At 33.4% G+C, this 24,279-nt stretch overlaps 3 protein-coding genes and 1 non-coding gene across 4 annotated transcripts; all 4 read left to right on the top strand.

The window, feature by feature from the left end:
• Positions 1-745: 745 nt before the first annotated feature.
• On the top strand, positions 746-7,681 carry LOC133702140 (bZIP transcription factor 16-like). The gene is made up of 13 exons (XM_062126378.1): positions 746-1,079; positions 1,617-1,725; positions 1,834-1,890; positions 1,991-2,065; positions 2,912-2,998; positions 3,089-3,148; positions 3,257-3,426; positions 3,731-3,785; positions 4,773-4,815; positions 4,899-5,182; positions 6,369-6,446; positions 6,541-6,666; positions 7,204-7,681. The coding sequence occupies exons 2-13, from the start codon at positions 1,654-1,656 to the stop codon at positions 7,297-7,299; spliced, it is 1,203 nt and encodes a 400-aa protein (XP_061982362.1). The 5' UTR covers positions 746-1,079; positions 1,617-1,653; the 3' UTR covers positions 7,300-7,681.
• Positions 7,682-9,048: 1,367 nt separating this feature from the next.
• Positions 9,049-16,018, top strand: LOC133702281 (UV-B-induced protein At3g17800, chloroplastic-like). The gene is made up of 3 exons (XM_062126593.1): positions 9,049-9,299; positions 9,566-9,840; positions 15,010-16,018. Exons 1-3 carry the CDS (start codon positions 9,147-9,149, stop codon positions 15,821-15,823), a joined length of 1,242 nt encoding a protein of 413 aa, XP_061982577.1. The 5' UTR covers positions 9,049-9,146; the 3' UTR covers positions 15,824-16,018.
• A 604-nt stretch (positions 16,019-16,622) lies between these two features.
• TRNAA-AGC (transfer RNA alanine (anticodon AGC)) lies at positions 16,623-16,695 on the top strand. The gene has a single exon. It is a non-coding gene; the product is annotated as a tRNA-Ala (tRNA).
• Positions 16,696-20,251: 3,556 nt separating this feature from the next.
• On the top strand, positions 20,252-23,914 carry LOC133700855 (probable xyloglucan endotransglucosylase/hydrolase protein 30). The gene is made up of 4 exons (XM_062124555.1): positions 20,252-20,627; positions 20,741-20,841; positions 21,632-21,840; positions 23,251-23,914. Exons 1-4 carry the CDS (start codon positions 20,426-20,428, stop codon positions 23,783-23,785), a joined length of 1,047 nt encoding a protein of 348 aa, XP_061980539.1. The 5' UTR covers positions 20,252-20,425; the 3' UTR covers positions 23,786-23,914.
• Positions 23,915-24,279: the final 365 nt, after the last annotated feature.

Raw genomic sequence — 24,279 nt, 5'->3', positions numbered from 1 at the left:
CAAGATTTGAATTCAAGATTTCTTTTAAAATTGAAGACCTAATAATATCACTTGAGTAACGTGTGATTGAGCTTATTTAAATTCATCCACGCAATTTTCAAATTTAAATTAATTGGAAAACAAATTCTTATTATTTTCCAACCCGAGCCAATGATATAAAAAAAAAAATTGTGACGAATTTTACAGTGAAAAAAGTAGTTTTCGTACTATTAAAAAAGAATTTAAATTAAGAGAGTTAGAAAAGAACAGTGTTTAAAAAGTAGATAATGATATTTTATTAATTATAATCCATGTTCATTTAAAAAAAATTATAAATAAAAATAATTTTATGATAAGTTATGCATTTTATTTTTACTATTTATATTTATTTTTTCTTTAAAATATCATAAATGTTTTTCGAGAAGTATCCTTAGATTTTATTTGTTTTTGAATAGTAAAAAGTTTTTATAAAAATATGAATTTTTTTAATTAATTGTTTTTTGTGTTTTTAAATTATTTTAATGTTTAAAATAAAATTTTTAAAATAAAAAATATTATTTTAATATATTTTTAAATAAAAAAACAAACAATCAAATTCATCAATTAAACGCAAAAACCCATCAATAACCGTCCATCCCAGTCATACATCGGCTGGACCGACCAACCACCACCACATGATCTCCATTTTATTAGTCACTGATTATTATTATTACTAAAAACTAAAAAGAGAATTTTTGCTACATAGAGTTAAAAATAATAATAAAAAATAATTCCATGTGTTTTTTTCTACTGAAACCAGCGACTATAGTACGACGGCCCCCAGCGTCTGGTTCCTGAACTCCCAGCACCTCCACCCGAAAATTACCCAGAATTGAACCCTAATTTTGTGATCCTTCTCTCTCTGAAGGTCCCACGAATTTATTCATTTGTATTGAAAATTCGAACAAATAATTCCCTTTCCCAATCTTTGCCCTAATCATTTTCAAATTAACATCTCTGTCCTTAACTGAAACCAGCTCACGTGTATTTTATTTTTGGGTTATTAGTTTCTGTGGATCAAGTTTCGATTCTTAGCTCGATTTCGAGGATTTCAACAAGCGGTAATTAAATCGCCTGATTGTATTTGCATGGTCTCTGTTAATTTTAGCCGTTAATTTGCATGATTAAGCTGAATTACAAGGTTGCCTTTTCCTTTTCTTTTCTTTTAGGGTTTTGATTGATCAGTTTCTATTTACAGATTGCCATTACCTGAATTTCTTTTCATTTTTAGAGATTTGGTTAATTCATACGGTTTATGTCTCATTTTTTACTATTTCAATAAATGATTAATTCATAATCTAGGGTTTCTCAAAATGAATTATAGTCTCCGCAAATAGTTTTGGATATGATGATACCTATTACGGAGAAGTTAGAATCTATTGAAAGTTTGAAGCTTTGCTGTATTGGATATGCTTCTGCAGCTTCTGCTGTGGCTTTGTTTTTTGGGAATTTTTATTACCCTTGAAATTAAAACTTATATGAAGGCACAAATATGATATATATTATTCTTTTTCTTCCTTCAGTAATTTGACTGTAAATTGTAGTTGGAGTCAATTCATGGGTTTGTAATGATGAGAATGATGGCTGTTATATTGTAGGATGGTGTGAGGAATTGTTGAAAGGCTATATATAATAATGGGTAGCAGTGATATGGATAAAACAGGAAAGGAGAAGGAGGCCAAGACACCATCTGCTGCTTCTACACAGGTCTACTTGCGTGTTGTTTGAATACTTTGTTTTTTGTCATAGAATAAACTATTCTCATATGTTTTTCACTCTGTTGCTGAAAAAATGTGATATTTTTATGCTCCTCAGGAACAGCCTTCAACTGCCGGTGCTGCCACTGTAAATCCAGACTGGTCTGGGTTTCAGGTTCTATTAAGGAAGACCTTTTCTTGGTTTCTTTTTCAAAGATAATTCTGGTTGCATACTTTATCAGGCTTATTATACAGATTGGTTGTTTCTTAAACAGGCCTATTCTCATATACCTCCACCAGGGTTCTTGGCATCAAGTCCCCAAGCTCACCCATATATGTGGGGGGTTCAGGTACCAATGATTTTGTATTTACCTTATCCAGTATGCATTAGTTGTTATTAAAACCTAATGTAAAACTATAGAGGCACTAAATTTGGGTGTTGCAAGAAAAAAGTGTAATTAACTTCTAATTATCTTAGCCTCGAAATGGACTCAATTGTGTCAGGCATCTGACCATTTGAAAGATAAATGAGTTTACAGGTCACATGAATGCCTGTTTTGTCCTTGTCTGTTTTGACAACCTTGAGACTGCTCGTCTGACTGGTCTTGTGAAGTAGCATAGTCAATGTGGTTTGTTTTGCTTTTTAATAATTGAAATATAACATATTGGTCAGACAATTTGCTTCAGAGATCTGCATGATTCTTTTGTCATACTAACTGTGCTTCTATCAGAAAAAACTACTTTTCTTATGGGTTTCTTTGGCAATCATGAAAGCATCTGGGAATCATGGCTGCTTCACTTCCAGGACCTTTAGCTGGCCTTCTTGCAGCTCCATTTTGATTTGAACGCCAGCTTGAAATTTGATTTCTAGCCTGGCTAAAACAATCCAAAATTAGTTGTGTTAATGATTAGATGCAGCTCATAGGCAGCATGCTTTATAGTTCATTGAAATGCCATTATTTAGCCAGTGCTTTCTATACCTGTAGCCAAAAGATGTTATAGATTGTCATTGGGTCACATAAAGATATTAATCATCAAATTACATGAAGCTTTAGATTGTTTGCATGTTAGTTTCATTTGCATCTTTTCAAGTATATTTATATCTCTCAGGAAATTTAAACATCCTCCTTCAGCTTCTGTAATTTCACCTTTTGGTTGGAAATTGTCACAGTTCCCATGTAAATTTTAAATTGCAGCACATTATGCCTCCCTATGGTACCCCACCACATCCATATGTTGCAATGTATCCTCACGGTGTATATGCTCATCCGTCCATTCCCCCGGTAATTTGTTTTCATTATGCTTAAGATTTTTTCTCTCAAATTGACACCATCAAATCCAGCAAAAGTTAATCTTATCCTAAATCCATGTAGGGTTCTTATCCTTTTAGTCCTTTTGCAATGCCTTCTCCAAATGGTATCGCTGAGGTTTCTGTGAGTTTCCTTTACTAAGTTTCTTCTGGAATAATTGCAAACGACAAGGCATCTCTTTTTCTGCATGTCAACATAAATTAAACTTGTATGTTTGAATGTCTGATTTAGGGAAACACTCCTGGCAGCATGGAAGCCGAAGGAAGACCATCTGATGCCAAGGAAAAATTACCTATTAAAAGGTCCAAAGGAAGCTTGGGCAGTTTAAACATGATTACTGGGAAGAATAATGAGCATGGGAGAACAACAGGAGCATCTGCTAATGGAGCTTATTCGAAAAGGTAATGATGGACGTATGTAACATGCATGGCTGTGACGTATGTTGATAGATGAATTTTACCTAGTGTTTTTTGGGCTACAAATGTCATTGAGCTCTGCTTTGTGGTCCAAGTTCACCATTTATTGATGATTTTTTTGTTAGATGGAAGGAAAATAGCAGGGTAGGATCATGTGTCTCAGATTTTTTGTGACCACCATGACCTTATCATAACTAATTGTAGAAAGAGTGTCACTCTGCATTTACTTATTATTGCTGCCATGACATTTTCCTAATAATCTGACATTGGAATTAATCTTGATATGTAGTGCTGAGAGTGGAAGTGAAGGCACAAGTGAAGGAAGTGATGCGGATTCTCAGAGTGTAAGTGCATTAAGATCATTTGTTTATCTTAGTTTTATTAAATGCCTCACATGATTAATTGGCATGCTTGGCGCCATTCTTTTTTGCATCAGCCACTTAAATGTAGAATTTGTGGTTAATCAAACTTATGCCCCATCTTAATTCTTTAGCATTACCTGGATGATTGGACAAGAAAGTTCTTTGGGCTGTCTGTGTGGAGCAATATTGCCACTAATAACAGTGGTATTATTTTGAGCATGGAATTTGTGATCATAATAGGGTCAATGATAGAATGTTGATTACCATTTCCTGTTACCTTTTCTTCACTCATGTAGGAATACATATATCTGGTTCATGATCACATGTCTCTGGGAATAATTATTACTGGTTAAATGTTATGGGGACAGTTAATCTGTATAGAAGCCAGTATTAGACATTTTTTTCGCACGCTGCACTTATGACCTTTGAATTGACATGTTGAAAATCACTTACATGAGTAATCTTGTTCTGGTTGCTTTGCATCCTTGTTATTCCACAAACAAATGAACTTTCTCAATTAGTGTTTTGTGCAATGAAACTTGATTGCAATATAGGTATATGAAATGCTAACTACAAGATGCCCAAAGGAAAGAAAGAAAGAAAAAAAATAAAATGCTATGTCCTTAGACTTGTGAATGTTTAGTCACTCACAAGGACCGTTGTGTGACAAGGATAGTTGAAGGCATTGTTTTTTAGCACAAAGTATGAATTAGTCTCAATATATCAAGAAAAGCTTCATAAAGTTTTCTTAAAATATAGGCTTGTTCCAAATCCATTTATCCTAAATAAAATTTTCTATTCCTGTCATCATTGCATGCTGCTTATCCCAAATAAAGTTAAAAAGGTTTTTATACTTGTCATTCATCATCTAATTTCTTGGTTGCTTATGGCTTTGGGGGCACCTTTTCTTTATCTGTATGCATCTTGTAATAGCATATTCACACGCTTCATTTTCCTTTACTTTTGTAGGACTCACAAATGAAGTCAGGTGGCAGACAAGATTCTCTGGAAGGTTTGATTATGATCATATTATCTTTAGTGAAGTCATCATACTGAGTGTTGCATGTTTATTGATAAGGAACTTTATTACAACAGAAACATCTCAGAATGGTGGTTCTGCACATGCTGCTCAGAATGGAGGACAGGGTGCATCTACAATCATGAATCAAACAATGGGTGTCCTGCCAATATCTGCTGCCAGTGCCCCGGGAGTTATACCTGGTCCCACAACCAACTTAAATATTGGAATGGACTATTGGGGAGCCCCTGTTGCTTCTAGTGTTCCTGCAATTCGTGGGAAGGTTCCTTCTACTCCAGTTGCTGGAGGGATTGCTACTGCTGGATCACGGGATGTTGTTCAATCGCAGCATTGGTTACAGGTTAATTTTAGTCTTTAAATTCTTGGTTTCAAATTGATGGAAATACTTTGTTTCTATAGTTTGCACCTACCTACATGAGTTTTGTTTTGATGCACCTGCCAATGCATTCGCATGGCCTTATACTTATTTACTGTAGAGTCATCTAACTCCTTGCTGTTTGAGAATGTAATTATATTGAAACATCTGTAATGTAGATACTCTCAGAATAGGAGAAGCGATATTCACTGGCATAGAGGGCTCTCCAGATTCTCAACACTTAAAACCTGAGATTAATTGAACAGGCCACACAGTGAAATAAAATCATCTAAAAATGCTGCTCCCACTGCTTTTCTGAGGCCATACCTTGGTGAAATCATGCCTTTTCCATGCTCATTCATTCAGCGTTCTAAATTAACTCTTATACCATGGAAGATCATAGTATTTCAAGGGAGTTTCCATGCAAAAATTGGATTCGTTGGATTTTTTTCTTATCTAATGTCAAGGTCTATTGCTATATTTGATAGTGATATTCTAGATGTTCTTCTATGAAGAAATTCAGTTTTTATCGTCTGTGTTTTAAAATATTTTTTATGCTCTCCAATTGAGTTATCTCAAATGGAATGAATTTAGATTCTGTTAGGCATGACTTATAGAAACTGACTTTGGATTTTGAGTCATAATTCACGAGTTGTTTTTTGTTAAATAACTTATGACAAAAATAAGTTAAAATGACTATAAGTTAGAAGTATGTATGGTAAAAATGACTCAAGGCTACTTTTTTGAAGAAATGATGTGGTATGAGTTAGAATCTATAAGTTTTAAAAGTTAAAAAATTTAACTTTTGATTAACTCAAAATTTTGATCCAAGTCAAAAGTTATTTTTTAACCAAATATATTTATGACTTTTCTGAGTCAAAAGTTAAAAAGTAACTTGAATCAATCTGCAAAAGTCATACCAAATGGAGCCTTGGTCTTTCATTTCAAGTTCACAGCTTTTGAGGTGAAGTTTGAATTATCAGTTGCCATACATGGTTATTGGATTAAGTGTAAAACTAATTCTTTCCAATCTTTGTTAGAGATCTGAATCAGACCCAAGTGGAACGACATGGATTATTTTGTTAGGAGCCAGAAGTTGTTGTCATACTTTTGTATTTTCAACTGTTACACATCTATAATGAGTCCTCTCATCTTGTTTTTCTGGGTGTAGGATGAAAGAGAGCTTAAGAGACAGAGAAGGAAGCAGTCAAACAGAGAATCTGCTCGCCGGTCCAGGTTGCGTAAACAGGTATCGAAGTGTTCCTTAATATCAATTCATTGGGTATGTCAAGCTACGTGCTCCTATATCAATTCATTGGCTTGCATGCATGCTTTTGAGTCAGGCTGAATGCGATGAGCTGGCCCAACGTGCTGAAGTTTTAAAAGAAGAAAATGCCAATCTTAGATCAGAAGTAAATCGGATCAAGAGCGAGTATGAGCAGCTTCTTGCAGAGAACGCCTCTCTCAAGGTGATTTGTTTTAATCTTTGATTTGATTTGTTGAATTCTGGTGTCTTCTATCTCAACCAGTCATCATCTAAATATCCTGCACGTGACATATAATGAACTTTAATGCATTGCAAGGTGGGGTCCCTGAAAGAGGCTTTACAACCATAGCTATGATTCATGAATTATTGGATCTGAGCACTTTGATTTCACATATTGGAAAATAATCATACAAGTTGTTTGAGTGAGTGGACAGAATTAAGTGGCAAATTAACCGGACTTCATGGGAACTTTTCCATGAAAAATTTCAGTTGGACCAAAAATACCTTTCATTTCGACTTGAGTACAAGTAGGCTGTTGGTTGATGATGATGAGCACCTTTTACAAATGACACTTAGGGGGGATCCCGATGAAGGTCTTGAAGGGATTAAAATCTTTAATGCTAATTGCAGATAATTTTTGAACGGCTTTGAGACAGCACAAATTCAGTAGCCACCTCAGAAACAAGAAACTGTGCTTGTATAAAGTGGTTTTCTAATACAAATGCGGTTGCTATTACAGGAGAGGCTCGGGGAAGTTCATGGACAAGAAGATTCCAGGGCTGGCAGGAATGACCAACATACGAGCAATGATACAAAACAGACTGGACAAACATAGCTTCTTCAGGGTGGTCTCTAGGATCTAGGTACTCTGTTTTCATGCAGCTTTGAAGGAGTATAACCTAACCAATTAGCAACAGGAGTTTTCTTCATATTTTACATAGCATCTAGTTTGAATTTATCGAAGCTGACCTTTGTAGTTTTAGGATATGTTCATCTCATATCATCCTAAAATTCTTATTGGGTCCATCTGTAACCCTTGAAGACCTAGGATGGGATGCAGAGTGAAATTTGAGTTGTACCCTGTTTTAAGAGGGCAGTATCCACACTTTTCTTATGTTTATCTGTATTAAAAAACTTGGTTGAGGATGGTGTTAATTGTTAAACTTAACTGTGCTATATTCTATATAAATCCCTAAATACAGTGTGCCTGGTTCTTATGTTTTGCTGCTCGGGTGCTTCTGACCCTGCATTTCTGATTTGACATCTTAAATTGAATCTATCTTATTTTGCAAGTGATATAAAATGTTCATGCTGCGGTAAAGAGATGGACTCGAAATTTATCATGCTATCTCATCCGAGTATTGGCTTCAAAGCTATACATAATTGGTGGAATAATAAAAAATATTCTTCTGAAGTTTATAGTTTATTTCATGCTACAAGTGCTGATATTAGTGAAATCATTTCTCTTCCAAGATTAAGATATGATTTGTCTGTCGAATATTGGCCATATAGTTCATGTCAAAAGGCACACGGTCCACGGTATTAGTGCTTAGAACTTGAAATAGGAAATCTTTATCAGGAGATATCATTTTCTTTTGTTTTTTGAAAAAGAAAAAAGTGAAATTGTTTAATAACATGGCATCAATGAAAAACACTGGCAGCCATACGGAGGAGGAGATGAATCGAGTGTATTCTACTGCTTTCATCTTTTGACCTCTCAATTAATCATGTTACCTTTTATTCTCTCACTCTAGATTTTTACTTCCTCATCCAAGAGATCAATTATGATCACTCTTTTTTTCCTACTTTTGCTTGGTTTTTGTTTCCCTTACCTTATTTCTAAGGAGAAAGAAATCTTTTATTAGAAAATCTTCATAAATATATCAATTGAACCATGAATACTGCTGCAAAAAGATTTAGACACCGTTTGGCATTGCGTTTCATCAAAATTTAATTTTTTTTTTTGCTAAAATTAAGTGCGGTTTGTAATTTTTGGATCGTTTTGATATGCTGATGTCAAAAATAATTTTTAAAAATTAAAAAAAATATCATTAACATGTATTTTAACATGAATAACTATTTAAAAAATACTCGCAACCACACTACCAAACAATCTCTTAGCTTTCGGCCTCCGATCTTGAAATAAGAATAAAATAAAACATTGTTCCTGTTGGGTTGGTCCATTGGTCTGTTATGTTCAAGATAAAAAAGAAAGAAAGAAGCGAAACAGGGAAAAAGCCGAGAGTATCCATACCAGATGTGAAACAGAGAAGAGACTTCGAGGTGGTTTGTTTTTCTTATTAAAACTGCTGATTATGTTTTAAAAATATATTTGATGTAAAAAATTATTAAATTAATATTTTTTTATGATAATTTTAGTGTATTAGAATTAAAAAAAATTTAAAAAATTTATTTTAATATATTATTAAATAAAATAAAATTTTAATTCTTTTAAAATTAATTTATTTTTGTTTTTGAATGATTTTATATTATTAATATAAAAAAGTATTATTTTAATATAACTTTTTTAAAAAATCCTTTAAAAAATAACCTCACCCACCCGTCATCATGCACAATTCAACAACCACAATTTCTCTCAAGTATCACCATCAGAACGGTTCTCAATATCTCCTTCCATCTACCTTTTGGATTTGGTTAAAGTAAAGAGGAGGAAATAAAAATATGCAGCAGATAAGAGGAGGAGCAGCAAGCGAAGTGTTGTCGGTTTCTATCCCTTCAACTTCAACACCTGGAGGAGCTCTCAAGTCTCCTCAACTACTTGCGCAGAACTTCCATTCTCTGTCCTTTCTCTCTCCTCCTTCCCATCTTACTAAAGTAAAAAATCATAATTCTCTCCATCTGTTGCCTGTACTTTCATATTCTTTGTTATGCTTTTCATGTTGTAATAATGGGAAACAAGTGTTTGTCTCTCTGTGTGTGTTTGTTGGTTCTTGATCATTCATGTACTTGATGTTCTTCTCATGATAATTTTTTTTCCGTGTTTTCTTTTTCGTTCCTCTTCCTCATTATTTCAATGGAAAGCCAGTCTTTGAATTTGGAATGCTTGATATTTGTTCTTACACAATCTCTTTCTCTTCTAGAGATGCCCCTCTTTTGGCATTCCGAGGCTAGGAGCCGGCATGTATAAGTGCCGACCAAGAAGCTTAACTGTGAGAGCGTCAGGGGATTCGGCTGGTAATCCGGTTCCAGTTTCTCCTCTTGAATTCGAGTCCCCAGTTGGGCAGCTTCTGGCACAAATATTGCAAACCCATCCACATTTACTCCCTGCAGCCATTGATCAGCAACTTGAGAACCTTCAAACGGATAGAGATGCCCAAAAAGAAGAAGCTGCGTCATCTCAAGATTTCCTTTACAAGTTAGTGTTTTCCACTTTCTTGATATAAGCAGTATTAATTAAAGTTAAAGATTGATTTCATTTTAGATTTTGGCATGAACACGCATGATTACTGTCTCGAGACAAAAAAAATATAGACAGTTGGGATAGCGAGGAAATGTCACTTGAAAGGATATAAATTCATTCTCAAACTGTTGTGAGATAGATTTGTTTGAAGTATCTGTTTTCGTCCTCTCTAACCAAACATGTTTCAGAGCTGTATAGAAATAGAATCGTGGTGATGAACTGCAAATCCTGAGGTGCACTTGCTGTGGATTTGGGTTTATTAAGATGCCGCCTACATCTGTGGGGATAGACTTACATGGGATGCCATTTACTGAATTTGGCCAAGGTTTAGGTTAGCCTATATGACTCCCTGCATCATGCTATTGCTTGCAGGAAATGGCCTCGTGATGAGCCTAAGGTGTGTGCCTCGGAACAATTCCTGGGGACCTTGGGGCATTTCCTCACAGTGTGGCGATCAAACATCCATATGGAAACCTTGACAAGTTAATAAATGTTTGTATGGTATCCTTTTGGAAAACCTGTTCTTAGTATCCGTTGCGGCTCTAATATAAGCTTACAAAATAAATGTAACCATATAGTAGTTTGCCAACAGTACAGCAGTAGAAAATTCTTAAAATAGCTACAAAGACGGCTGTAACATTTAGTTTGCCCAATACAAATTAATGCAGTTTTTCTATCAGAGTAGAAGGAAATTGATTATTACAAATATCATAACATAAGCTATAAGGAAGTCATAAATATGATGCCCAATTGAAAGCCCTTGAGGATTTGAAACACGGTAATCGTATGGATGTATGTATATGATTTGATGTGTGTTCTAAGTCAAGGGAATTCTAGGTGGCTAAGTCTTATATACTAAAATTGATCGAAGAGGTATGAAGTCTGGATCTGGAGAACATGTCAAACTTGATTGTAAACCAGACTTTATCTAAAATTGATCGAAGAGGTATGAAGTCTGGATCTGGAGAACATGTCAAACTTGATTGTAAACCAGACTTTATCACTTAAACTTGGATGGTGAATGGAAGGTATAAAGAGTCTACATGGTACAAGATTCTTAAAACAAGAAATGAGTGGGTAGTTATCTTAAATAGAGTGAGTGAGTAGTTACAAAAGTTATCATGAATAAGGTGAGTAGATAGCTACTTGGAGTTATCTTGAATTTTATTTAAAGGAGGCAAGACAACCAAGAAGAACAACAACATAACAGACAGTTCAATCAAGTTCACATAATCTTCAAAACTTGTTTATCAAGTAGACATGCAATTATACGCTGATAACTAGTAGGTGATAGAATAGTGGACGATAATTAAGTAGGCTTGCAATTTTGCTTTGTAATCAGTAGGCTTGCAGTTTTAATTCTATTAACCAAAAATATCAAAAAGATGTTCAATTATCCAGGAGTTTCAATTCGTAGATGTAATCAGAGTATAAATCACTCTATGAATATAAGTATTCATTTTCTAAGTTATTGAGTTTACTTTGCATTCAAATTATTTTAATTTTCAGTTAAACTATTGTCGTATGAAGTGGATTTAATCATATTGATACTTGTGTAACTCTATAATAAAATTTTGGAATTACATGAATAGATCTAGGACTAAATCCAGAGTTAAACCATTTAACTTAAAACTCTAATTTTAAGTTTCAAAGTCCTCTTAATTGAAGCAGACACAAAAAAACTTATATCAAACAATTGACGACCATAATGGGAGTGTCATATTTATTTCTTTAAAACTATGACACCGAAAAGATTAAAATAACCAGAAAATTTAGAAGAAAAAGAAGAATTGGTGAATGTTCATGTTAAAGAAGGAAATAGAGAATCAATCCTTCTAGGAGTAACAATAGAAAATGGAGAAGAGGAACACAAGTTTATGAATATAGAATAGAGATATACACTCTTTAAATGAAGGGTGGAAAAAACCAATAAACTACTTGAAGAGAGATATAGACTTTTTTTTGAACAAATTGATCATGAGATTTGTGATACCCTAGCAAGGACTTTGTTAACCAAAAAGCCTAGAATGAAGAGAAAAGTCTTTTCTAATGATTAGACAAACAAAAAAAATAAAAATCAAAAGAGGTAGTACTCCAAACTACTATTCAAAGGTTATTAATTTACTGGACAATCCATACTCTGGAAAAGGAAGATCCAGAGTCCAAAGAAGAAACACTAGATTCAAGTGAAAGATCAGCAATAAAAAAATTGAGTGTGATCTAAAATCAGAATCATCCCAAGATGTATGAGAATAAAAATTAAAGGGTTTTAAGTGAAGAGAAAAAAAAATTCAAGTTAGAAAATTCAAATCATCCCAAGAAAACTAATTGATATTAATATAGATAAAGATATTAAAGTCTCTTTAGTTGCCCTTTATCTCCTAATTTGAGAAACAAATCAGTCATTAATGGGTTGTTTAAGGGGGGGAATAATTGTTATATACTAAAATTGACCAAAGAGTTATGAAATTTAGACCAAGAAGAACATGCCAAACTTGATTGCAGACCGCACTTTATCACTTAAACGTGGATGATGAATGGAATGTATAAAGAGTTTACATGGTACAAGATCCTTAAAACAAAAAATAAGTGTGTAGTAGGGGTGAGCAAAAAAACAGAAAAACTGATTAAACCGAAAAAATAAAAAAAAATCACCAAAAAATCCGAAATAAGAAAAAAACCGAACACACCAATTAAAAAGCCTAAGAAAAAAATCAATTCGGTTTAGTTTTGATTTTTAAAATCTTAAACCGATTGAACTAGACCGAACCGAACCGAACCGGTTCAACCAACATTGTTCTCTCTCACCACTCTCCTCTAATTCTCTAATTCTCTCATTGTTCTTTGACTCTCTGAATCAAAACTCAAGCTTTAAAAAAATTATCACCAGAACTTTCAACACTGGCATCACCATTTGACCCTAAATTTTCAATATTTCCCTCATTCATACTCTATTTGTCTTTGACACGTGAACACTTCACCATTATTATTTTTAAACAATAGATGAAGAGATAGACTTTTTTTTTTGCATAAAAGGGATGTGTGCTTTTTCTGTCCGTTCTTGCATAAAAAGGATGTGCACTTCTTCTATTTATCTCGGTTTCATGGATTTTTCAGGGTTGTTATGACTTTTTTATAAGTTAGTGGAAATCTTGTTGATCCTATCATCATTTAAAAAGAAAAATTCAGGATCGTTATTTTGCACTTGTACATGGCTGAAATTATTGCCATTTAGACCAATCAATTCATCATCCATATTCTCCACATTGTTGGCGTCAACTTGCCCTTCACATGAAACAGAATTGGATATATAGGTTTTTTCGATTTTTTTTCCTCAATTAACCGAACCGAACCAAACCAAAAATGGTTGATTTGAACCGGTTTTGGTTCGATTTTGGTTTTAAATTAAAAAAATATAAAAATTTAGTTTGGTTGGTTTTTTTAAGTAAAAACCAAACCGAACTGAAAATGCTCGTCCCTAGTGTGTAGTTACCTTGAATAGGGTGAGTCAGTAGTTACCATAAGTTATTTTGAATAAGATAAGTGGGTAGTCACTAGAAATTATCTTGAACTTTTCTATTTAAAGGAGGCAAGACAACCAAGAAGAACAACAATTAACAACAACTCAACAAAACAAAATAACAACTGCATTGCAGTTCAATCAAGTTCACAAGATCTTCAAAACATGTTTATCAAATAGGTATGTAATTGTAGGCTAATAACCAGTAAGCGATAGCTTGTAGGTGATAAGTTTGTAAGTGATAACTCTGTATACAATAGAACAATAGACGATAATCAAATAGGCTTGCAATTTTTTATGTAATCTGTAAGCTTGCAATTTCAATTCACCAAAAATACTAAAAAGATATTTTATTATCGAGAAGTTCCAGTTTGTAGATGTAATTAGAGTATAAATCACCTTACGAATGTAAGTATTTATTTTCTAAGTTATTAAGTTTACTTTACATTCAAGTTGTTTTAATTATTTGGTTACTTCTTCGGTTGAACTATTGTATATATGAAGTGGATTTAATCACAATAATACTCATGTAACTCTATAATAAAAATTTGGAATTACATGAGTGAATCTAAAATTACATTCAGAGTTCAAACCAGTTAACTTAAAAGTTTAATCTTAAGTTAAAAATTTCTCTTAACTTAGACAAACACAAAAAATCTAAAATTAAACGCTAAGTACAAATTATTCTATCATGGAAGAGAGCAAGGGTTTTGGCTGCACAAATCCAGACTTGAAAAGGAGAAACATTAGGGAAGCTAGATAAACTGAAGGGCCTGAAGACAATTTCTATTTAAAAACTACCGAAGTTCTCCAAGAATCTGCATAATGACATTATCTTCAGAAATGATTACCATTAAATATATGCATTTGCATGACATTGTAAATGTGAAGCAAATTGGAATAGAAACCCTTATTCTGGATTCTACAGCACGCCCACATCTCAATAGGGCGAAGTATGCACGTTAACACAATGGTCACCGGTGGCATAAACGGCATTCACGGATGCCCCTTCTTTAACATTGCACTTCAAATTAAAGCACTTCATGCATTTCTTAATGGATCCCGTCACCGAACCATCATGTTACTTGGTAACATGTGTTTAGAAAGCCCTTATACAGACTTGTTGAGAAATAGGAAAACCTGAAATGGAGGGGTGCTGTGTTACCCTCATCAGGGTTGATAGGTATCTTCAGTTTATTTCTGAACTTGTGTGGTTCTCCTCTGCCTGGTATGAACTTAACCTTTTTTTTATTATTCATAAAGATCTACCGTCCCTCGTGAAATTTGGCTGACACCCATCTTATTTAACTGTCCAATTCAACATATGTTATCGTTGTTGTCTCCCCTGAGTTACATGAAGATTGGAAAATAGGTAGTATGGCATAGATATCTAGCTCACTGCTTTGTGTTTTGCGTTTGACATTTATGTTCATTTCATCCAAAGCTTAAACAGACAGGTTTTAATTGTTGTTTGCTTGCTTTTCCAATTTTCATAAAGGTGCTCCCATATTTCCAAGCTTGTGTTTTCGTATGTACCAATTGCTTGCTAATCATTCACTGGCATGCGATACAACAACTAATGTCACCATTCCTTGGATTTTTAGGAGAATAGCTGAAGTCAAGGAGAAAGAAAGGAGAAAGGCACTGGAGGAGATCATTTACTCCATGATTGTACATAAATTTTTAGACAATGACATCTCCATGATCCCAAAGATATCGCCGACATCAGATCCCACTGGACGAGTGGATTTTTGGCCAAACCAGGAACAAAAATTAGAATCTGTTCATTCCCCTGAAGCCTTTGAGATGATACAGAGCCACTTGTCTATTGTACTAGGAGAACGATTAGTTGGCCCCCTTGAGACCACTGTTCAAATTAGCAAAATCAAACTTGGGAAATTATATGCTGCTTCTTTAATGTATGGATATTTCCTCAGAAGAGTTGATCAGCGGTATCAGCTTGAGAGAGCCATGAATACCCTTCCCAAGGGATTTGATGAAGACAGGGCAAGATTTGAAGATCCAAGTCCGGCGAACAGACTCTGGGATCCAGATTCTTTGATAAGGATTCTGCCTGATAGCGGTGAACCTGATGGGGACTTAACGGATACTGGCGAGGAAAAATCATATAGACTAAGATCATATGTGATGTATTTAGATGCGGAGACACTGCAAAGATACGCAACTATAAGATCCAAGGAAGCTATTTCTTTGATCGAAAAGCAAACTCAAGCACTCTTTGGGAGGCCAGATATAAGGATTACTGATGATGGTTCCATTGAGACAGCTAATGATGAAGTGGTTTCAATAACATTCTCAGGACTTACAATGCTAGTCTTGGAGGCGGTAGGTTTTGGATCATTCCTATGGGATGCAGAAAGCTATGTTGAATCAAAATATCATTTTTTCAACAGCTAAAACACATTTGTACATTGATTCTGCAGATTTGTAAATTACAACGCAAGATCTTTTTCTTTGTTTTAGTGGTTAAAATGGAACACAATAGCTGGGAGATAGATGGTAAAAGCATGATGTAGGGAAGCAAGCTCCAAGCAACGACTTCTCATGCCTGTGTAGTATCAGAAATGACTCGAGTGTTATCTTTCCCCGTCATACATTTTGCTTATGTTTTTCTGGTCGTTTAGCTGTATCTGCGGTCAGCATACATAAAATCTCATCTCCAGAGCAGATGATACTGTGGAAAACCAAAAAAAATCATCGAAATGTTTATATTTTATTCCAAAAAATCACTGTCTTAAGTACATGACTGATGCCCTAGGTTTTCTTCTAATTCTATAGTCTCCAATTAATAGCTCTAGCTTTCTAGAAATTTTGACTTGGCAGGGCCATTATTTTATCTGGCTGCTTTCATTACCTTGTGACGTTAGAATCTATCCATCCATCTTCTTCTTCTTTTCAAGTTTATCTCGTGAAAGTTCTCATCAACCTGTGGTCGTAAATGCCATCATCAAACGTATCTCTCTGTCCTTTTGATATTGACACAAATCAGTTTTATAAGAGTTACATTAAAAGTGAAGAAAGGGTGTTCAAACAATCATCTCATTAATTTTAATCAGCACCGCAATGGCTCAAGGTGAGCTCTTCTGACATTGCTATCGTGCCAACAAGGCTTGCATTTCACTTGTTCTTTTAGTATTGTAAAGAGCACATCACTCAGTATAGAGAATTGAGAACGAAAGAAAGCAGTCAATGCAAAGGGGATGTAGCTCAGATGGTAGAGCGCTCGCTTAGCATGCGAGAGGTACGGGGATCGATACCCCGCATCTCCACTTTTTCTCCTCTCTAGAAACAGAAATACGCTGAGGTTGTGTTTGCTTTCTCGACAGATAGGTGAAGAGTATTTTGAAAAACTAGTCCTGAATATCCGCAGACCACCACACATGAAGAAGTTATACCACTCGGCTTTTTCTTCGTTACAAGTCAATATAGAAGAACATGATAGCCATAAATGATACACCTACACGCATGTTGACCATTTGGAAAATAATGGTAGATTTAAATATAGGTTAACTAACAAAAATTAAGATATTTTTTTTTTGTAAATATTGAAATAATAATATTTTAAATTGATTTTAATCATCTCGATTTAACTTATCAAATTTATTATTCAGATTATGAGATCCTAATAAACATATACAAAAAAAATAAAAAAAATATTAAACTCAATTAGCAGATGAAGATGAAATTGAAAAAAAAATAACTAAGTTAACTTGTCAAACCTAGGTTATGAGATTGATAATAACCTCATGGAAGGTAAATCGATATAAATTATAAAACTTAATTCTCAATTAATCCATTGTTGAATGATAAAATTTTAAAAAAAGACACAAAACCAACTAAGTCAGCCGACAAAACCTGTGATCTGGGTCATAACATTTGGATAACCTCGTACAAAAATAAAAAACCAATCAACCCAATATTAAAGAGCGGAATTAAAAAAAGTTCAACTAAAAAAAGGTAAAAAAAAATCCAAGTCAACAAGCCTAACCCATGACTTGGATTATAATACCGTGATAACCATGTATGAAACAAATAAAAAAATTAGTTTTTAATTAATTTAATTTGAAATGATCAAATTGAAAAAGAAAGAAAAACAACCTAAAATAACCAATATTAATTCGGCAAATTCAAGTCAAGAAATCAAAATAACTCTTTTAAAAGAAAATAATAAAAGAACATATTCTTGCTGGTATTTATTTTTTTACGTTAAAAAACAAAAAGCATGTTCCACGAGAAAGGACAGGCCAGTATCCTCTGTTCTAAAGGGGAAAAAAGAAGAATAAATTTCTGATAATTTGAATGGTAAATGCATACAGCCAAAACTTGGGCTTGAAATTCGTAAAAAATGTCGATAATTGTGATATTAAAATTGTAGTCTAGCTGATTATGGTGACCTCTTGTTGACGATTATAAAATGCAACATTTTTCAAGTTAATTAGCCATGTCGATTAAGTACTCTGTTGTCGACGACTAGTAGTTTTTTTTTTTTTCATTTTTTTTTTCAACAATCAACAACAACATTTGTCTTTAAATCCACTGTTTTTCATATACGAAAAATAAATTCCACACGAACAGAAAGATTATTTTGATATATTAATATTAAAAATATTTTTTTAATATACTTTTAAATAAAAAGTATTTTAAAAAAATAATAATAGAATACAAGTCGGCTTTGCTCTCTCTATCCTTTGAGCGGTTACTCACAGCATCCTTCATTTCCCGCAAAGCCCTTCAACTTGCGTATCAAAACGGTGAAACCACCCTTTGACCATTCTGCCTCTAGATTTATTGATGGACCAAATTGCCCTCCACACATCTCATTGGACATCTTACTAATGATATCCATTCTTGACTTTTGATATTCGTTTATCCATTGGCTAATCTCGCATTCAATATTAAATATTGTTTGTTATGTCATCAAGTGGTTGGACCCCATCAAAGATGTTGAAAACAAGCTTTTCCCCTATCATGTTTTGACACGCAAGCATTCGGCAGAGCTACATATACATATATATATATATATATATATATATATATATATATATATATATATATATAAAGCCTAGTTGGTTCTAAATTATTGAGATGGATGGAGCATTTAGCGAGTATGATGCATACGTGTCTTCATGCATAGGAATCCAAATTAATATCTAATTGAGATGTCTTTATTAAGTAATAAAGCATAATTTAATATAGTAGAAATATGATTTTTTTTCTAAATTATTCCCTTTCAATGTATACGAGCTGCCAAAATGCACGTGTAACCACTCGCCAGTGTTCCAGTTGGTAACAACAGCAGCAATTATAGTGTTTTGTGTTTTTTTTTATAATATTTGTTTTTTAATTTTATATTTTAATATTAGATTGTTTTGAAAGTTTTGTTTCATAACCTTTTTTAATTCTTAGATTTTGTTTTTTATCTCACTTCAGCCTTTGACATTAATAGAAAACCTATAAAAGTTGAGTTTTTATTATGGTGCAAAATTAATAGATATCACTACAGTGAAATTATCATTTTGCTCTTTACTATTTGATTTCTAAAGTTTTGCTTTAGGATAAAATAGCCTAGACATTACTAATTACCTATAAAAGTTGTCATTTTATCACTTCGATTATCTTAGTAAGCTGTAAGTTAAAAGGGGTAATTAAGTCACTATTCTATCATCATTCTTCCTAATTTTATATTAACTAGAAATTTTAATTGATTTCTTGAGATTCTAGATAAGAGACTAATTATATATTAGGGAATATATGATCAACTTATTCATCCTATCTAAAATAAGTTGTATTGTTAACAATCACATATATTTGTCAATTCAAATATTCAATGGTCAGCATTCAAGAATGAGAGCCAGGTGCGAATCCTTTAATTTGGGTTGAGTTGGGTTCTCGAAATAAATGACATCTCATACAATAACTCAAAGGCAATACTTCAAATTTCTAAACCAAGACTAAACTATTATGCCTTATATATTCAACTCCATAACAATAAATTCCTGACGACTTTATACTCTCAAGATTACCATGCAATGATGCATACCGCCTCAAATATCTATCACAATTCCTAAGAATCACAAGTAAAACAATTAATGATACAATTAAAATTACTCAACAAAAATTACCAAGGGTTCAAAAACAAATTTCAAAAGCCACTGGAAATGAAAAAAGGTTGTTGGAATCTGATTGGGTTAGTGGTGGTATGTGAACCTATGCACTGCTATGTGGAAGTTGTTTTAAAATGCAAGACGCATGTGGTTCACACGCCACTACTGTTTATTTTTTTTTGTTAATTTAGGGATTTTTAAATTAAAAAGATTAAAATTATCGATCTTAATATTTTATTTCCTAGCATAAATAGAAAAAAAATAAAAACATCATAAAAAAATATTTTTTCAAATTAAATAAAAAATAATAATAACTAATTTTCCCTAAAAAGTCATCATTTAACTTAGAGTCCACAACCATAGTTGTTATTCATTAAAAAGGTGTTTAACCATGAATTTCAACATGATTTTCACCAAAATATAAATTTGTTTTTGCTTCAAATAGTATTTTTAATATTTTTTTATTATTTTAATATGATGATATTAAAAATAAATTTTAAAAAATAAAAAAAATTATTTTAATATATATATACATATAAAATCTTTAAAAATAACTGTTCGCGCACTTTGAAATATCTAAAACCAACAAAGACATAGGCCTGAAAAAACAGCTACAAATTGCAGATACCGCCACCACCTCATATCCCACTGTACAGTGGATATAACGTAAAATTGAGACTTTAAAAGGGCATTGTTGTACATAAACTCAATTCGAAAAAGACCGCAGACTAATTTAACCCTTGTTAAGACCAGTCTCTCCCCCTCCCATATTCCTTCTCCTTCTCGTCCCAATTCATGTTCTTTGTACATATGAAAACTTGCAGAGAAAGCAAAGAAGGATTAGGGAGTGAGACTAACAAGAAATACTAAGAGAAAATTAGGTTAAAAGATAAAAATGGATTGCTTATGTTGTTGGTCTGTCTCGAAACCTTTGTATCTCCTCCTCTTCTTTTACTTCTTTTCTTGCACTGCCAAAGCAGCTTTCAATCTCTCCACCATCTCCTTTGATGAAGGTTACAGCCCTCTCTTTGGCGATGGCAATCTTGTTCGCTCTCCTGATGGTAGAAGCGCCCGCCTCCTCCTTGATCGCTTCACAGGTATTCATATCTATATGTATTTAATTTTTGAAAATCTGCATGTGTGCTTATACTGGTATTTTGCATATATATAGTTATACCGTTGATCGGTCGTTAATTTTTGGGAATTTCAGGTGCGGGTTTTATTTCATCCAGGATGTATAAATATGGATTCTTTAGTGCGAATATCAAGTTACCAGGCTATTACACGGCCGGTCTCTGTGTTGCCTTTTATGTAAGTGACAAGCAATAATCATATATTCCTTTCGAGAAACCAGAAAATTGTTCTCCGCTTTCGATTATATATATATATATATATATATATATATATGTATTGCCTTGTCTTTTCGAAGGTAAGCTTTTTGGTTTGACAAGGAATTTGAGTTTATTCTGGCTTTGTATGGAGGAAAAGTTCAACTCTAATTTGAATTTGCTCACCATGCTTCTTAATTTTCGGCAATTAATTGATCTCTTAAGGCTCCATTTATGCTCACTTATCTTTCCTCGTTAGTTTTTTTGGAAGATTTAATTCTTGCTTTGTTATTTTAAATTTTCCACGAGGAATTTAGTTGTTTTGGACCCACATATTGATTAATAATCCTTGGTTTCATCTTCGTTATAAAAATTTCCCATACAAACATTTGAATTCGGTTATGCATATATGGTTTTCTTTTTTCTATTTCCTCTATGCTTTCACAATTACCTATTGTAAATTTAGATATTGCACCATGTTTTTTTTTAAATTTTTTGAATCATTTTAATATATTGTTATAAAAAATAAAAATAATAAAAATAAAAAATATATTATTTTAATGCATTTTCAAGCGACAAACACTTTGAAAAACAATCTCTCTTGAATCAAGTAATACTCTCTACTATGAATATGGAGGAGAGACTTAGGACATCAAATTATTATTATTTTTTTAAAATATTATTAATAAATTTAAAGTCAAACTAATAAATATAGAATTATAATTATCATGGTCAATGTGTTATCGATGATGTTATTTTGAACGCGCACGCAGACATCAAACGGGGACGTGTTCAAGAAGACCCATGATGAATTAGACATTGAATTCCTGGGAAACACCAAAGGGGAGCCATGGAGGTTCCAAACAAACTTGTATGGTAATGGAAGCACAAGTCATGGCAGAGAAGAAAGATATCGATTGTGGTTTGACCCCTCCAAAGAGTTCCATAGGTATAGCATTCTATGGACGGCAAAGAACATCATGTGAGTTGTCTTCTAGCTCCCTCTAACTTTATGTCCACTTGCTTTTCGCTTCTTCACATTTTGATTAGTTATGGGATTTCTTGGACTTTAGACATAGCCTAATTTAAGTTTTTTCTTGTTTGAACTCTGAGAATTGCGTGAGAGATGTTAATACTAACTAGTGGACAAACGTGAAGTTAACGAGATGCGTTTGTAGATTGCTTGTGAGGCCAGATTGGTTTTGGAGGGACATGGCAATTTGGCCTAAAAAGTTGGCTAATTTATTGTTTTTCATCAACAGTATGTATTGTATCCTCTTAAAACTTCCAATTATTTGGTAATTGAATTTCGAAAATAAGCTTTTTCATCCTTTCAGTTTCGGCTACATTATTTTCCTTGGGAATCCTTGGTCTCCAAGATTATTATTCCAAACGGAGATTGTGTGTCGATTTTTTTGACAGTAAAAGTTGTCAAAATTAATCAGCATTTAAGACTCCGAATTCCCTCGATCTCTTGGATCAAGTAAAAACGAGTAGCGATTTTGCCTTTTGGAACACGTACGTACCTTCTGAAACTGAAAATTCTAGTGTAAATATATCATTTATATATCTAAGTACTTTCCCCTCATCCTCAAGTTTATCATCTTCCAACTCTCTAAATTCCATCTTAAATTTAAATTATTCCATTCCTCCTCGTTTACACTGCCATTTCCATCCAAGTTATACTTTGTTCTTTAACCTACAAGCCTCCACATCGAAAACGATCGCCATCAAAAAGATTTTCTTATTTATTTTGGAAACTCAATTACCATGCATCCAACAAAATAAAAATAGCATTGCCGCTAGCAACTTGATCGTGAAAAAGAAAAACCCAGATTCCACATGTCTCTATTAATAACAAGAGTCAATAAACCAAAAGTTGTCTTGAGATTGAAAAGCAAGCCAACAAAATCGACAGGAAAAGCTGACCATCTTTCCATTCTCCAGTAATAAATCATGTTGATATATATATATTAGAGCAGTTTCCTTCAAATCATCATAATAATCGGGTTATGGGTATTTTATTGTGAGCATAGAGGAAGAAATCTTGAAGATCAAATGTGTTTTCTTTGGGATATAAACAATACTAAATATGAAATTAACCAAGTTAAAATATGTTTTTAGTCATTTAGTTAAAAACTTGGTATTGTAGCTTAATGGAGTAATGCTGACGTAGTGAGTTTGATTTGTAAAAAAATTTCTAATATTATTTTTTTTACATTCTAAAATTTACACCGACTGCTTTAAGTGAATTGATGGTTTTAATTTGTACCAAGCAAATGCTATTATTTCCCCCTCTTTTCTGGTTAATCTCCATGACTAATATGTATGAGCATTTTTTTTGCTCCTCTTGATCGAAATTGACATGTGACGTGTGGTTGAAAATTTTTAGATTCTACATTGACGATGTTCCCATTCGAGAGGTGATTCGCAATGAAGAAATGGGCAGCGATTACCCATCGAAGCCAATGTCCTTGTATGCTACGATATGGGATGCGTCGAATTGGGCAACTTCTGGTGGGAAATACAAGGTCAATTATAAGTATGCACCATTTGTGTCCGAATTTAAGGACTTGGCTCTCGAGGGCTGCCCTTCTGACCCCATCGAGGAATTTCCTTCATTTGATTGCTATGAGAGTGATATTGCTAGGCTCGAGAATGCCGATTATGCCACGATCACGCGGAGGCAACGTTCGGCAATGCGGCGATTTCGCCAACGTTACATGTATTATTCTTATTGCTATGATGCATTAAGGTATCCTGTGCCACTACCAGAATGTGTTATAATTCCATCAGAGAAGGAGAGATTCAGGGACACTGGCAGATTGAAATTCGGTGGCAGCCATCAAGGTGGCAAACGCCGTTCAAGGCGCCGAGGCCGAGGCCGAGTTCAAGCTTCTAATTTAGAATATGATCCGGATATGTGATACCAATGCAATTCGTTCATTTGTAAACTATTTTGTATGGGGTTTGCATTTTTTATTTTTTTTAATCTTTGTTTTTATATATAGAGAGAGAAGAATTTAATAATCTAATTTCGTGATTATATTATTGCAGCTGCATGGCTTGGATTATTTGTTGGTTCATCTTGACTAGCATATGAACTTCTCCATTGAGTACGCTTGATCATAGTGTAATTGATACTCCAGTATAACAATACCGTCCAACAGCTAGCTAGCCATGACGATCAAAGTCTTGCACCGTACTATTTTCGTGTGTGTATATATATAAAATTCATAGCTATGCTATAAAGGAGATTGTAATTAAATATCAAATGTTTCCCTTTTTAATAATCTAATTATCAAGGGCTAACTGAGAAGGGAAAATCATTGTTCCCTTCTCACAAAAAACTGTTTACAGAAACAATATATATATATATTTTTTATCTTTATTTATTTTCAATTTATTTTATTATTTTAGA

This window comes from Populus nigra, chromosome 8 (genome assembly GCF_951802175.1).
Source record: "Populus nigra chromosome 8, ddPopNigr1.1, whole genome shotgun sequence".
Taxonomy (NCBI): Eukaryota; Viridiplantae; Streptophyta; class Magnoliopsida; order Malpighiales; family Salicaceae; genus Populus; species Populus nigra.
The sequence above is the reverse complement of the archived record's forward strand: the minus strand, read 5'-3'. Positions and strand labels throughout refer to the sequence as shown.